We start from the raw sequence: 12878 nt of genomic DNA, 5'->3' as shown, positions 1-12878 counted from the left end.
TTAAACTTAGCCGATCTTTCTCAGCTCACATAAGAACAGTGACGATGGCTGTCTAAAGAGGTGGGGGGAAGGCAGAGACAAATGTATTTAAAAAGTAAATAAAAAAAAAAAAATATGACAACTAAATTTAAGATATTTTCTTTCCCACAGAGTAAATATCGCACAAAAGTTGAAACTCTGAACTTTACTCCTGTGGATGACAGAGTTGATTATGTGACAGCGAAACAAAGTGGGGAGATCCTAAATGATGTAAGTACTTTGCTGTCATTCTAAAATTGCCCAATCATAGAGATGTCACCTCCAAAGCTTCCCTACCTACTTGCACTTGGCATGCAATCATTGTCTGAGATACAGATGTGACCATTGAGGTCATTGATGCTACTAGCATTTGCTTACACCACGTTTTCTTAGCATCAAGCGACTTACCTGTTGTCTCTTGTTTCCAGATTAAATACCGGAAAAATTGGAATGATACCAAATCAAAGTACACCCTCACAGAAACCCCGCTGCTGCACACTGTTCAGGAGGCAGCCCGGATACTGGACCCGGTATGGCTTTTACCCAGATGTCTGGGATTTCGTGTGAAAAGAAAGGACCACATCATAGCTGTCTGAGATGTCAGCACACAACGTATCTTTCACTTCTGACTCCTCAGTTTAATCCTTTGTTGTGGCCTTCTGTCTTCTAGTACCTCTACAAGGAAGGCTGGGAGAAACAAAAAGCCACAGGTTACATCTTGCCTCCGGATGCTGTGCCATTTGTTCATGCCCACCACTCCAGTGATGTTCAGAGCGAGGTAATTAACTCATCCTGCTAGGAGAACACTTTGCAAAGGCCAGCATTTGCATTTGGGGTAACCTGGTTGCACCAAGGCCTAGCACGGTGGAGCGTCCCTTGCCAGCTGGGCAAGCCTGGCCAGGCGTGGGGACGGTGGGAGCACCTGCTCCTGTCTGGACCTTTTCCCCTGGGCTTGGCGAGTTCCTTTTTTTCCCCCTTGGCTTTTTTAAAGGTTAGTGTTTGAGTTTTGGTTTTTTTTTCTTATTTATTTAATTTTTTTTTAGTATCACACATAGAACATAATGATTTGATATTTGTCTATACTTTGAAATGATCGCCACAACAAGGCTGATTAACATCCGTCACCATCTTTATTTTTTTCTTCTATTCCCTGACTTTCCTAAGATCTCTAGGCCTTCAAATAAAATATTGTCAGAATTAGAAAACAAATGTTTCATTTTTTACCACTTTTAAGTTGGTAAATTCTTATCTTTATTTATTTCAATGTTTTTTTGTTATTTATTCTTGGGGTGGGGATGTGTGGCACAAAAAGCTGGGGGGCTGAATTTAATGACGTTCAAAGTCCCTTTTGCCTTGTGTGCTCATAAAAAGCCTGTGAAATCTCTGTGCTTCTTCCCACCAGCTGAAATACAAAGCTGAACACGTAAAGCAAAAAGGTCATTATGTTGGTGTTCCGACCATGAGAGATGATCCTAAGCTGGTGTGGTTTGAGCACGCAGGCCAGATTCAGAATGACAGACTATACAAAGAGGACTATCATAAAACAAAGGCCAAAATCAGTATACCTGCGGACGCAGTGTCAGTGCTGGCTGCCAAGGAGGGGCAGTCCCTTGCCAGTGATATCGATTACCGTAATTACCTGCACCAATGGACGTGTCATCCTGACCAAAACGATGTTATTCAGGCAAAGAAGGCCTATGACCTGCAGAGCGATGTAAGTGACTTTTGTTTCTTAATTACCTAGAAACATACAGTCTGGGAATTCTAAGTAGCTCTCTGGAACCACCGCTCTTTGAAACTTGGAGCTCTATGTTGACGCTGGGTATGAAGCGGAGAAAGATCAGGAGCAGCGGTTGAGTGACAGCATTGCCGCCTGGCTGCCTTTCTGAAAAATTTCAAAGTCAACTTTTTTAAAGCCTGCTGCTTTTGTACCATCGCATTAGCAACTCCTCAGTCACGTTTGCATGAAAAATTACCAGCTGACTTAAAGCAATAATTGACCTGGGTGGGAACTGAGATTGAGGTGGAATTTTCACAGAATAGCCATGGACCCGGAAATGCCCCATTCTTGCTTTGCCAGTCATGTCACTCCTCAAGGCATTTAGGAAGCAGCTGAAAAGAATCAGAGCAAAAGGAATGCACAATACTGATGAACTGCCAGAGGGCCCAGAATTTCTCCTGTAGAGCTTTGGTAAAGCAAAGGTAGAGAATATGACTTAGGCCGCCTTGCGCTGAAGCCTGAATCAGGCTCTCTACCTGACACCAGAAGTCTGTAGGGAACAGACGCATGATGCTCAGGTGCACCGAGGAGCTAGTCTGACCCAGGTCTTCTCATCGCTACTGAAACACAAACAGAAAGATTGCCTGTAGCGCAGGTGCTGAACATACACCTCTCGCCTCACAGGTTGCTGCAGCAGAAAGACCATTGTGGAACCTGAATCAGATTAGTCACTCTTCATCCGGTGTGGGTGGGCTGGGGGAATCCAGGAGCGAGGCAGGGAAGTGTAGACGCAAGCTTAGCTTGAAGGTTGCCTCCCTCTACCGTACAATCCCTGAGCATTTACTTCTGTAATTTCCTTTATTCTAAATGTCCTACGTATTTCTATATAACTAAATATACTAAAATTCACTTAAGATTGCTAAATTTCACTTAAAATTGCAACTTCCTTGATAAAACCTTCGTTTATGCTCACAGCTGTAAAAGCAGCTCCCTGCCCTTACCTCCCATAGCACTTGAGTGGTCTTGCTCCCTCAGGACTCACACTTCCCGCTTTGTAAATGATTTCTCTCTACGCCTGGCCTCCTTCTTTATGCTTATCCTTCAAAGCACCTAGCACGGTGCATCATTCGCCATAAGAGGTTCAAGAAATATTGCTCAGGTGTACAGATGAAATCATAGGTAAATCAGTGAGAGAAGAAGCTATAACAGATTGAAATCCTTTAAAAGCTGAAGACATTTTTTTAAATTAATTTTTTATCCTCGACCGAGGACATGCTTATTGATTTTAGAAAGAGGGGAAGGGAGGAGGAAAGACAGAGAAGGAAGCATTGATGTGAAGGAAACATTAACTTGTTGCCTCTTGTGTGCCTCAACCGGGGACTGACTCTCAAACCAGCATGTGCTCTGACCGGGAATCAAACCTGTGATGCTCCAACCAACTGAGCCACACTGGCCAAGGATGAAGAGATTGTTTTAATCTGTTATCTGTAACCTTGTGTCTGGGTCATTTTTCCCTGTATCATATCTCTTCTCCTACTCTCAGATTGTCTACAAAGCTGACCTGGAGTGGCTCCGAGGCATTGGCTGGATCCCCCTGGATTCTGTGGACCATGTGAGGGTTACTAAAAACCAAGAACTGGTGAATCAGGTACACAAAACCTGCTATTCTCACCTAATACCTGGCCTCCTTACCTACCATGTAGGGATAGATGCTCTGTAGAGACCTGACTTCATCATCTCTATTTCTTTGCAGGTGAAATATAAGAAGTCTGCTCTTGACAACTATCCTAACTTTACAAGTGTGGTAGATCCTCCAGAGATTGTTTTGGCGAAGATTAACTCAGTCAATCAAAGTGATGTAAGTTTCCTTTGTGTATAGTAAGGTACATAGACTGGGAGCTAGTTACAAGATTGGCTTGTAAGAAAATTGCGGGGGAAGGGGTTCTAAAGTAATCTTTGGGACAGAATGTCTTAAAACCCACTAGTACATGATTTAATTGTACCCACTTTTAGATATCCATATTTTTGTCCAAGTTATTCTGTTGTATTAGCTGATATGGACTGAAATCAGTCCATTTTAATCTGTAGTCCATTTGCTCATTTTAATCTCTAAATGTAGACTGATTATTATCTTGCTTAGGTAGATCTATGGAACTTTAAATATACATTTATAGTAATTGAAGGTTTTGTTTTGTTTTTTCTCCTTAGATAAAATATAAAGAAACATTTAATAAATTAATAAAGGGCAAGTATACATTTTCTCCAGAGACACCATATATCACCCACTCCAGAGACATGGAAAAACTTTACAGTACTGTAAGTTCCATTTTCTGTGATAAACAATGGTTCCTAAGCTCTTGTCAGTATTCATATTCTTGGATGATTTTTGTGAACAACTGAACTTTGGAGATTTTTTATTTCTATTTTGTTTAGTCTTGTTTATTAGAAGTAACACATTATTCAGACCATATAGTATTTGTTCAGCTAGTAGGGGTTTGGGGGGGGGGGGGTTGTTTTGTTTTGTTTTGTTTTGAGCTGCTGTGATGTGCAGAGCACTGTAGGAGGCGCTGAGGAGCTAAAGTTCAAATGAAACAGGCCCTTCAGGAACTCACACAAGTGAGAGGAACAGACACACAAACAGATAGATAATAACATAACAAGTGCTGTACCAGCTCTAGGTACACACAGAACAGAGCAACTATCATCAGAGAAGAGACAGAAAAGTCAGGTCCTTCCCCAACAATCATGTACAAACATTTCCAGCTGAAGAATGGAGGACTTGCGTAATTTAAAGGATGATGTAACTGTGTATGCGGTATGCCTATGTTCAATCTCAGTGGGAAACAATCTTAGACGATTCTCTCCCTGGGAGCAAATTTGTTTTTGCTTTTATTAGAACTGTAACTATAGTTAACCTTTGTTATAAAGTACCTGAGAGTTTGTGGATTTCATATGCAACAAGCCAAAAGACTACCTTGTTCTTAGATAGGTACACTAACAGTTGTAAATAAAGATTTAGGCCTTGCCTTTAAGTATAGATCTTTTACCTTGATTTTACCACTTTCTTTTTAGTGGTATGTGAAAGCAAACTTTTGTTGACACACATTTCTTTGTTCTAGATACTGTATAAAGGGGCATGGGAGGGAACCAAGGCCTATGGCTATACCTTGGATGAACGCTACATCCCCATTGTTGGAGCCAAGCATGCTGACTATGTGAACAGTGAGGTCAGTAGGACTTTTTCCTCTCATAGATTTGAGAGTCTTTATTGGGGGGTGCGGACTGGTTAGAAAATCTCAGTGGTCCTCAATGTCGAACCTATTTCACAGCTTAAATACAAAGAGACATATGAGAAGCAGAAGGGTCACTACCTGGCTGGAAAAGAAATCAGTGAGTTCCCTGAGGTGGTTCACTGTCTGGATTTCCAAAAGATGAGGAGTGTGGTAAGCAAAGTTTACTTTAACTTTATTTCTGATCTGCCTTTTGATTCCAGAATTGCTGCAGCTGGTGTGGCAAGGAATGAGTCAGCCTGAGGCTTTCCCCCACCCCTGCCAGCTGGCCTGTGATGGCTTCTAGTCTCCTCCCTGTCCCTCCCTCCTTCACTACCATGCAGTGGGGGCTCTGTATTTGACCACAAGGTCATTATTTACCCTGTGTTATATAAGGATGGGGAATTTTTTTGAAAAGAATATATCAAAGCATTGTTTGTTTAACCTTTGTCTATTCCCAAGGCATTGATCTATATTGGAAATAAGACTATAAGAGACTGATCTGGAAAATTTACATTTTCTTTTCTTATTTCTGTCTTTAAAAAATATTATTCTTTAGCTGAACTACCGAAAACATTATGAAGACACCAAAGCAAATGTTCATATCCCCAATGACATGATGAATCACGTGCTGGCCAAAAAGTGTCAGTACATCCTCAGTGACCTAGAGTACCGACACTACTTCCACCAGTGGACGTCTCTTCCAGAAGAACCCAATGTTATACGGGTCCGAAACGCCCAGGAGATCTTGAGTGATGTATGTCTTTTCTGCAGCTTCACTTAATTACAGGCTTCACCCAGCCCTGCCTCGGCCCTTCATCCTCTAATTATCCCCACATTCATAAACCCTGCTCCTCTTCAAAGCAAAGTGGCGTGAATGACCACTTTTTAGTGTAAGAATTCCCTCGGAACCATGGACACCTATGTTCAATGTTCAGACTGTTTAACACTAGACTAATATTTAGCTATTGCTCTCCTCCTAAGCTTCTTTAGGCAAGAACGTTAAAGACCTCCCACCTGTCGAGAAGTCCACACTATGACCACTAAGCATCGCACACAGCCAAGAGCTGATAAGACATCATCAAAATGTTCAATTGTAAATTCATTTTATACCTGTTATCTTTCACCATTCCTTCCTTCTTGTAGAATGTGTATAAAGATGACTTGAACTGGCTGAAAGGCATCGGATGTTATGTTTGGGATACCCCACAGATCCTCCAGGCCAAGAAATCGTATGACCTCCAGAGTCAGGTGAGCCGGGCTCCCTAGAATGACTAACTGGCTGTGGATCAGTGAAACCCACAGCGCTCTCGGTGGGATATTGGCAAGGTTCTCCCTGTGCCCAGGCAGAGAACGCTGCTCTAACAGTGGGTGATCAAAGCAAGCCAAAGGTCCCCTGCCCAGTAAAACATCTCCTGGTGGCCTATTCTGGTGCTGGACCTTCTTGGCTTGAGTTTCTTAATAGTTTAAGGCATTAAACATTTCTAACAGAACATTATATGAAAGGTGTTTCATAGTAAACCACTCTCAAGCATCAATACCTTAGCTGATCAGTTTAACTTATAGAGAGTAGAATACAAGTGGATGCTTTGACCATAGTAGAATGAAAAGCTCTAAAGTAAAAACATAGATAGTTAGGAAATCTCCCAGCATATGGTTCAGCTCTGAGTTGGCAGACTAATAGAATGATGAAATTAAAGGGCTGCAGTCTGGGGTGCGGCACAGGCATGGGACAGGCAACAAGAAGAAGATGGGGCCTGGCTCTTGGACAGACCTCACTCTTGGACAGGAGAAACTATTAGTTTTGACAGCCATACAAAACCTGCAGGACTGCACCATGGTAGCCTCCTTGCTAGGATTAAAGTAGAAAGCCAGGCTAAAAATGAGGGCACATCTCAGTGGGTACAACCTGCCAAAGCTAACAGCAGACCTATGTTTTACCATTTTAAATGACTTTTGTTTTTCTTCACAGCTACAATACACAGCAGCAGGTAAAGAAAATCTACCAAATTATAATTTGGTCACAGATACTCCACTTTACGTGACTGCTGTTCAAAGCGGCATTAATGCCAGTGAGGTGCGTCTTCCTTGTCTTCTGTTCCAGAACAAGCCATTATTGATCTTTACATATTTTACAACAGAAAAGAATAACCTACTTTTTTTTTAAATCTGTGTAGGTGAGATATAAAGAAAATTATCATCAGACTAAGGACAAGTATACAACCGTACTAGAAACAGTGGACCATGACAGAATCAAGAATCTGAAGAACCTTTATAGCAGTGTGAGTTGGCTTTTTATCTCCCCGCTTTGAGTTAACTTCCACTCCTTTAGAGTCAATAAAAAAATAAAAGAGATAGGCCTTTACTCCCAAAGGTTTGTCCAGTTTTGTTTTTTTTCCTGGACCATCAAATTCCTACTTTATCTCATAAATCCTCCTACTTACAATTAGATGAGCCCCAATTTGAATGAATATTGCACTACTTTACGCACTTGACACAAATTCAGCAACTTCTTCCACACTGCAGACAGGTGCCATGGAAGCTATTCTCTGTTCATCTTGAACTTGTCCTTCTCTGGCTTCTCTAGTGGCCAGTGGCTTACAGACCAGCCAAAGTGCTCTTTTTCTCCTCTTCTGAATTGATTAAATTCAACACACATTTTTTTAAAACTTCTTCTCTTAATAATTTGAGATTTACAGAAAAGTTTCAAAAATATTGCATAGAATTCCTGCATAGTTTTTTTGGTTGCACAATAATCAAAACTAAGAAATTAACATTGTTAGAATGTTAATTACAGACTTTATCTAGATTTCACCAGTTTTTCCACTGAGGCTCTTTCTGTTCTAGATGCCAGTCCAGGATTCCCCGTCATATTTAGCTTTCATGACTCTTTAGTTTCTCCCAACCTGATCATTTCTCAATCTTTTCCTTGTCCTTTTCTGATCATGACACGTTTGAAGAATACTGGTCAGTTATTTTGTAGAATGTCCCTCCTTTGATTTTATATGATGTTTCTCATGATTAGATTGAGAGTATGCATTTTTGGCAAGAATAACACAGGCCCTGACTGGTGTGGCTCAGTGGGTTAGGTGTTGTCCCACAAAGCAAAATGTCACTAGTTCGATTCCTGATCAGGACGCATGCCTGGGTTTTGGTCCAGGTCCCTGGTTGGGAACGTGCAAGAGGCAACCACTCGAAGTCTCTCACAAACATTGATGTTTCTCTCCCTCCCTTCCTCTCTCTCCATAAATAAGTGAATAAAATCTTTTTTAGAAATAGAATAACACAGAAGTGATGTAACCTTCTCAGTGCATCACAGCAGGTGGTACATGATGTCAATAACTGGTGATGTTGACTTTCATCACTTGGTCAAGTTGCACTCTGCTGAGCTTCTCCACTATCAAGTTACTGTTTTTCCCTTTGTTATTAATAAATATCATGGAGGAGATCTTTTGAGACTATTTAACTATCATGTTTCACCTCAGTCCTTTTTTCCCCACCTATTGGTGGATCTTGCCTGCAAGCATTATCACTGTGAAATATGCTTATTGATGATCTGTTTCCCTCATTCCTCCTACATTTCTTAATTGGAATTCTTCTGTGAGGAGCACTGTTCCTCCTCCCTTGTTTGTTGGTTCATTTGTTTCTATCAGCATGGGATCATGAATGTTTATTTTATTCTATGGGATTTGGATTAATACTATTGTTATTTACTTTGTTGCTGTAATTGTTTGAGTTTTGACCATTGGGAGCCCTATCAGGATGGCCCCTGTGTCTTCTGACATACCCCATCGTCATGTATTTTGAGCATTTCCTTACTTCCTGTCACCACACGATTCTCCAGGCTCATCTTGTATTTTCCCTGTTCTAGATCTAGAATCAACTACCTCTCCAAGGAGCTCTAGTTTATTTACTGGAGAATGGTACTTCAAAAACCAAGATCTAAGCACTGGGTCTGCTGATGTCTCCTGGGATGTCATTGCTATGTGGTCCTTTAAGTGTACAGGGCTTAGAAATATATGTATGTATACTAACCAATGTATACTTACATATCTGATTTCTGTATTTATCCAACTATATCATACTAATTCCTCCAGTGCAATTCAGCACCACAGGGTTCATGCAAGCCTTCTCCCTTCCCTTATTTGTAACATCTTTTTTCTACTTGTAACTTTCCTTTTCCTTTCCCATGAAAAGCCTGGCTCTCATTACCTATGATATATTTACTCATCTCTGCGACCCTCCTATGCACATAAAGTATTTTCAGAATTGCTAACCTACACCCCTGTGAGAAACAAATTTACTAACTAGAGTGCAGTATTTTGTATTTTCCATTTTCCAAAATAACTTAAATTAGTTTTCTTCCCACTTCCTTCACTATAGTCTTGTTGCCCATTTGTAACACAATTAGATTTACTTGTTACAGTTTGTATTCCACTTTAGTCCTCTCCTTCATTCTGATTTATATTCTTTGCTTGTTTTAATTTACGAGCAGTACATTTCACTATTTGTGGTATATACCACTGTGGCTTTTGATAAATACATAAAGTCATGTATTCACCACCACAGTAAAGATACAAAAAAATTCTGTCATTTCCAAATTTCTCTCTTGCTGCACTCTCTGTCTCCTGGCACCCACAGAGATGTTTCCTATTCCTAAAATTTTACATTTTCCAGAATGTCATGTGAATGGAATTACATAGTATGTAACCATTCAGTTTGGCTTCGTTCTCTTGGCAAAATCAATTTATGTATTATGCACATTGCTGCATAAATCAATAGTTTTTTTTATTGATTAATAGTATTCAATTGCATGGATGTACCACAGTTTGTTTATGCATTCACAGTTAAAGGAATTAGAATTGTTTCTAGTTTTTGCTAATTATGAATAAAGCTGCTATATACCTTTGCATATAGGTTTTTGTGTGTATGTAAGTTTTCATTTCTCCTGGATAAGTAAATATGTAGGAATGGAAACAAACACATTTTGGGCTTCCATTAGCTAATTAGAAGTAGAGAAGTGTAAACAGGTTTTAAAAAAATATATTAGTGGTTTTCATCCTCCAGGAATTCTTAGACCTATGGGGAATGAATATGGCATCAAAAGCTCTGAAAACTATCAAACTGTGATAAGTACAGTCATGGTGTTAAACTAGTTATTCACTTAGGGTACTTGGATCCAACAGAGTGAGAAGATTTGGGGGTGGTTCAGGCATGTCTGAGAAGGACAAAAACAAAGGGAAAAATCTGCTACTCAGAAGCTAACCAAAATTCACAAAGTTTTTAACCCCTACAGAACCTATACAAGGAAACCTGGGAAAGGCTGAAAGCTACCAGCTACATTCTGCCAACCAACACCGTGTCCCTGACCCACGCCAAGAACCAGAAGGATCTGGTCAGCAGAGTAAGTCAAGTACAAGTGTGATAGCCTTCCACCCATGTCTGCCCTCCCCGGCTCTCTCCGCTCGCACAGTTGTTCAGGCTCGTACATACGCCCAGAAGTACCCCCAGCACGTCCATAGGCATATACGCACCAGCAAATGATCCCAGATGCTCAGTCATTGCAAATGCCTAAAGTGTTCTTAAGTAAAACCTTCTATTATAAAATTCCCTGCAAACTTCGCTGGAATTCTAGTAAATCCAGTTCTCTTTTAGGAACTTTACCTCTTTTAGGAACTTCCCCCCCGCCCTTAATTGTTCACACTTTATATAACATTTTAGACCATGTTTCTCAAAATTTTCTTTATTGAGACCCACAGTGAGAAATTTATTTTATATTGCAAGTCAACACACACACACAAACTGAAGTTTTTTGTGTGTTTCTCCTGACAGAAGTGTTTTATAGAAGCGTACTTGCTGCTATACTAAAAACAATGCACCCTGATCATTTCAATTCTATTCTATTCATTTTTAATGATAGTCATGTAGCAAGTTGATTTCACTACCCTCTATTGGACCTATAGATGCATAGTTTTTAAAAAAGACCTTGTTATATAATATATAAAAATTAATTTAATTCTTAATTCACTGGAGAAAAACTAGTACATATGATTTTTCCCATCTCCAACTATTTGAAAGACTGCAAACAGACTAGCCCAAAGGAGTAAACTTTTCATTTGGGAAGAGAAGCTCTGTAGATAGAAGTTTAGAAAGCTTAACAAAGGCTTTATTTTTAGTTTTTTATATTTATTTTTTGTCATGAAAGAAGTTACTGAGGCAGGATTCTTGGAAACTTGCTGTTGGAACAAGGCGAGACACAGAGGAATTAATCCTTTAAAAGAAGGATTCAACAGTAGTTTTCTAAAAAGGTGTCTTTGAGTACTATCTTCTTTATCATTGAGGAATGGTTTAGATGTAAGAGTATGTAAACTAACATCCTGGAAAATTCTGATGGGAATTTTGTTTGGTTTCTAGTCAGTGAGGAGCTTTGCGAGAATTCTATCTCAGTTCCTCCCATCTCCCACTTTGTTACTGAGCTGTGGCCCTCTAAAGTGTGAGAGAATTGTTATTTTATCATGTGCTGGGGGACTGTATCTTAGTCTCTGTAAGGGCCTTGCCTCCCAGTTCATGAAATTAACACCAGCATTAATTAACAGACATACAAATTACAAACTAAAAGTCTTTTCATAGAACTGGATTGCACTGTTTTTTTTGGAATACTGTGTAGAAACTAAAACTCAAAGATTGTGTCTCTTAAGCATCAGGCTTGTCAGTTACTAAAAACAAAGGAATTCCTGAACATGTTTTTCCTCTTTCACTTATTATTAAGAAAAACAAAGCCATGATCACAAAAGAGATGATTGAAAAATAACATAATCTTTGAAATGAGTTACTTGTAGCAGCAGTGCAAGTACTAGTGTTGGTATAGAAGTATTACAAAAAGTAACAAAAATTTTACAGCCCCCTACAGTTTAAAAAGCGCTTTCAAACACAGTCTGAATTAAGCCCCAGGACAACCGTTAGCAGGCACGACTGCTGTACCTCTGCCTCTGTGCACAGGGGAGGACAGGAGCTCACAGAACGCAGGGATGGGCTCTTCCTATTAAGTGTCGTGCTCTTGTGACAACATGGCCCATTACTCCCCCCAAACTATGTTTCTTCCTTTGTGCTTTCTCTCTATAGATCAAATATCGGGAAGAATATGAGAAGTTCAAAGCTCTCTATACTTTACCAAAAAGTGTTGAAGATGATCCAAATACAGCGCGATGTCTCAGAGTTGGCAAGTTTAACATTGATGTAAGTAATTTCAAATTGAAGCCGAGCAATATAGCCATCTACTGAAAGTCAGAACAGTTTCTATTAAAGAGCACGTATGGCACTGATGGTGCATATGTGAAGAAGTTAGGGGTTACTTCAGCTCAGGCTGCTTCTCCTGCCTGCACGAATCTGTAGAGTGTCGGAAAACTCCAGCCCCTGACCTGCCCCCAGCTGATTGCTCTAAGTTGGCCATCCTGACTTCTCTGGTATATATGAAAGTCATATATAGACATGATTCCATGCACAATTTCCTTTATAAGTGGCATGTCCTTTTAACTTCACAGCGCCTGTACAAATCAGTTTATGAAAAGAACAAGATGAAAATCAACATTGTGCCTGACATGGTAGAGTTGGTGACCGCTAAGGATTCTCAGAAGAAAGTCAGTGAAATTGATTACCGTCTACACCTCCATGAATGGATTTGCCACCCTGACTTGAAAGTCAACAGTCACGTCAGGAAAGTCACAGACCAGATCAGCGATGTAAGCCATTGCTTATGAAGGTCCACCCTCCCCAGCCCCACATGCCACCCTGAAGTGAAGCACACTCACTTATTTCTTCACCTCAGCCTTCTGCCAGTATTGCTTTCCTGTGTATCCACAAGTCTGGTTGGA

At 40.2% G+C, this 12878-nt stretch overlaps 1 protein-coding gene across 11 annotated transcripts in view; it reads left to right on the top strand.

Moving 5' to 3' along the window:
* NEB (nebulin) overlaps positions 1–12878 on the top strand; it is a 199472-nt gene that overhangs the window by 123429 nt on the left and 63165 nt on the right. For all 11 annotated transcript variants that reach the window (XM_054562772.1, XM_054562777.1, XM_054562775.1 and 8 more), the window contains exons 95-110: positions 151–249; positions 447–548; positions 689–796; positions 1421–1732; positions 3282–3386; positions 3492–3596; positions 3947–4054; positions 4858–4965; positions 5068–5181; positions 5567–5764; positions 6154–6258; positions 6980–7084; positions 7185–7289; positions 10304–10411; positions 12130–12243; positions 12549–12746. In XM_054562772.1, the coding sequence (XP_054418747.1) occupies positions 151–249; positions 447–548; positions 689–796; positions 1421–1732; positions 3282–3386; positions 3492–3596; positions 3947–4054; positions 4858–4965; positions 5068–5181; positions 5567–5764; positions 6154–6258; positions 6980–7084; positions 7185–7289; positions 10304–10411; positions 12130–12243; positions 12549–12746 (2094 nt within the window). The remainder of the gene's footprint in view (positions 1–150; positions 250–446; positions 549–688; positions 797–1420; positions 1733–3281; positions 3387–3491; positions 3597–3946; positions 4055–4857; positions 4966–5067; positions 5182–5566; positions 5765–6153; positions 6259–6979; positions 7085–7184; positions 7290–10303; positions 10412–12129; positions 12244–12548; positions 12747–12878) is intronic.

The sequence above is a fragment of the Pteronotus mesoamericanus genome, unplaced genomic scaffold (assembly GCF_021234165.1).
Source record: "Pteronotus mesoamericanus isolate MK-2021 breed Mesoamerican mustached bat unplaced genomic scaffold, CSHL_Meso_final scaffold_651, whole genome shotgun sequence".
Classification (NCBI taxonomy): domain Eukaryota; kingdom Metazoa; phylum Chordata; class Mammalia; order Chiroptera; family Mormoopidae; genus Pteronotus; species Pteronotus mesoamericanus.
Note: the sequence above shows the minus strand (reverse complement) of the source record. Positions and strands in the feature narration are given on the sequence as shown.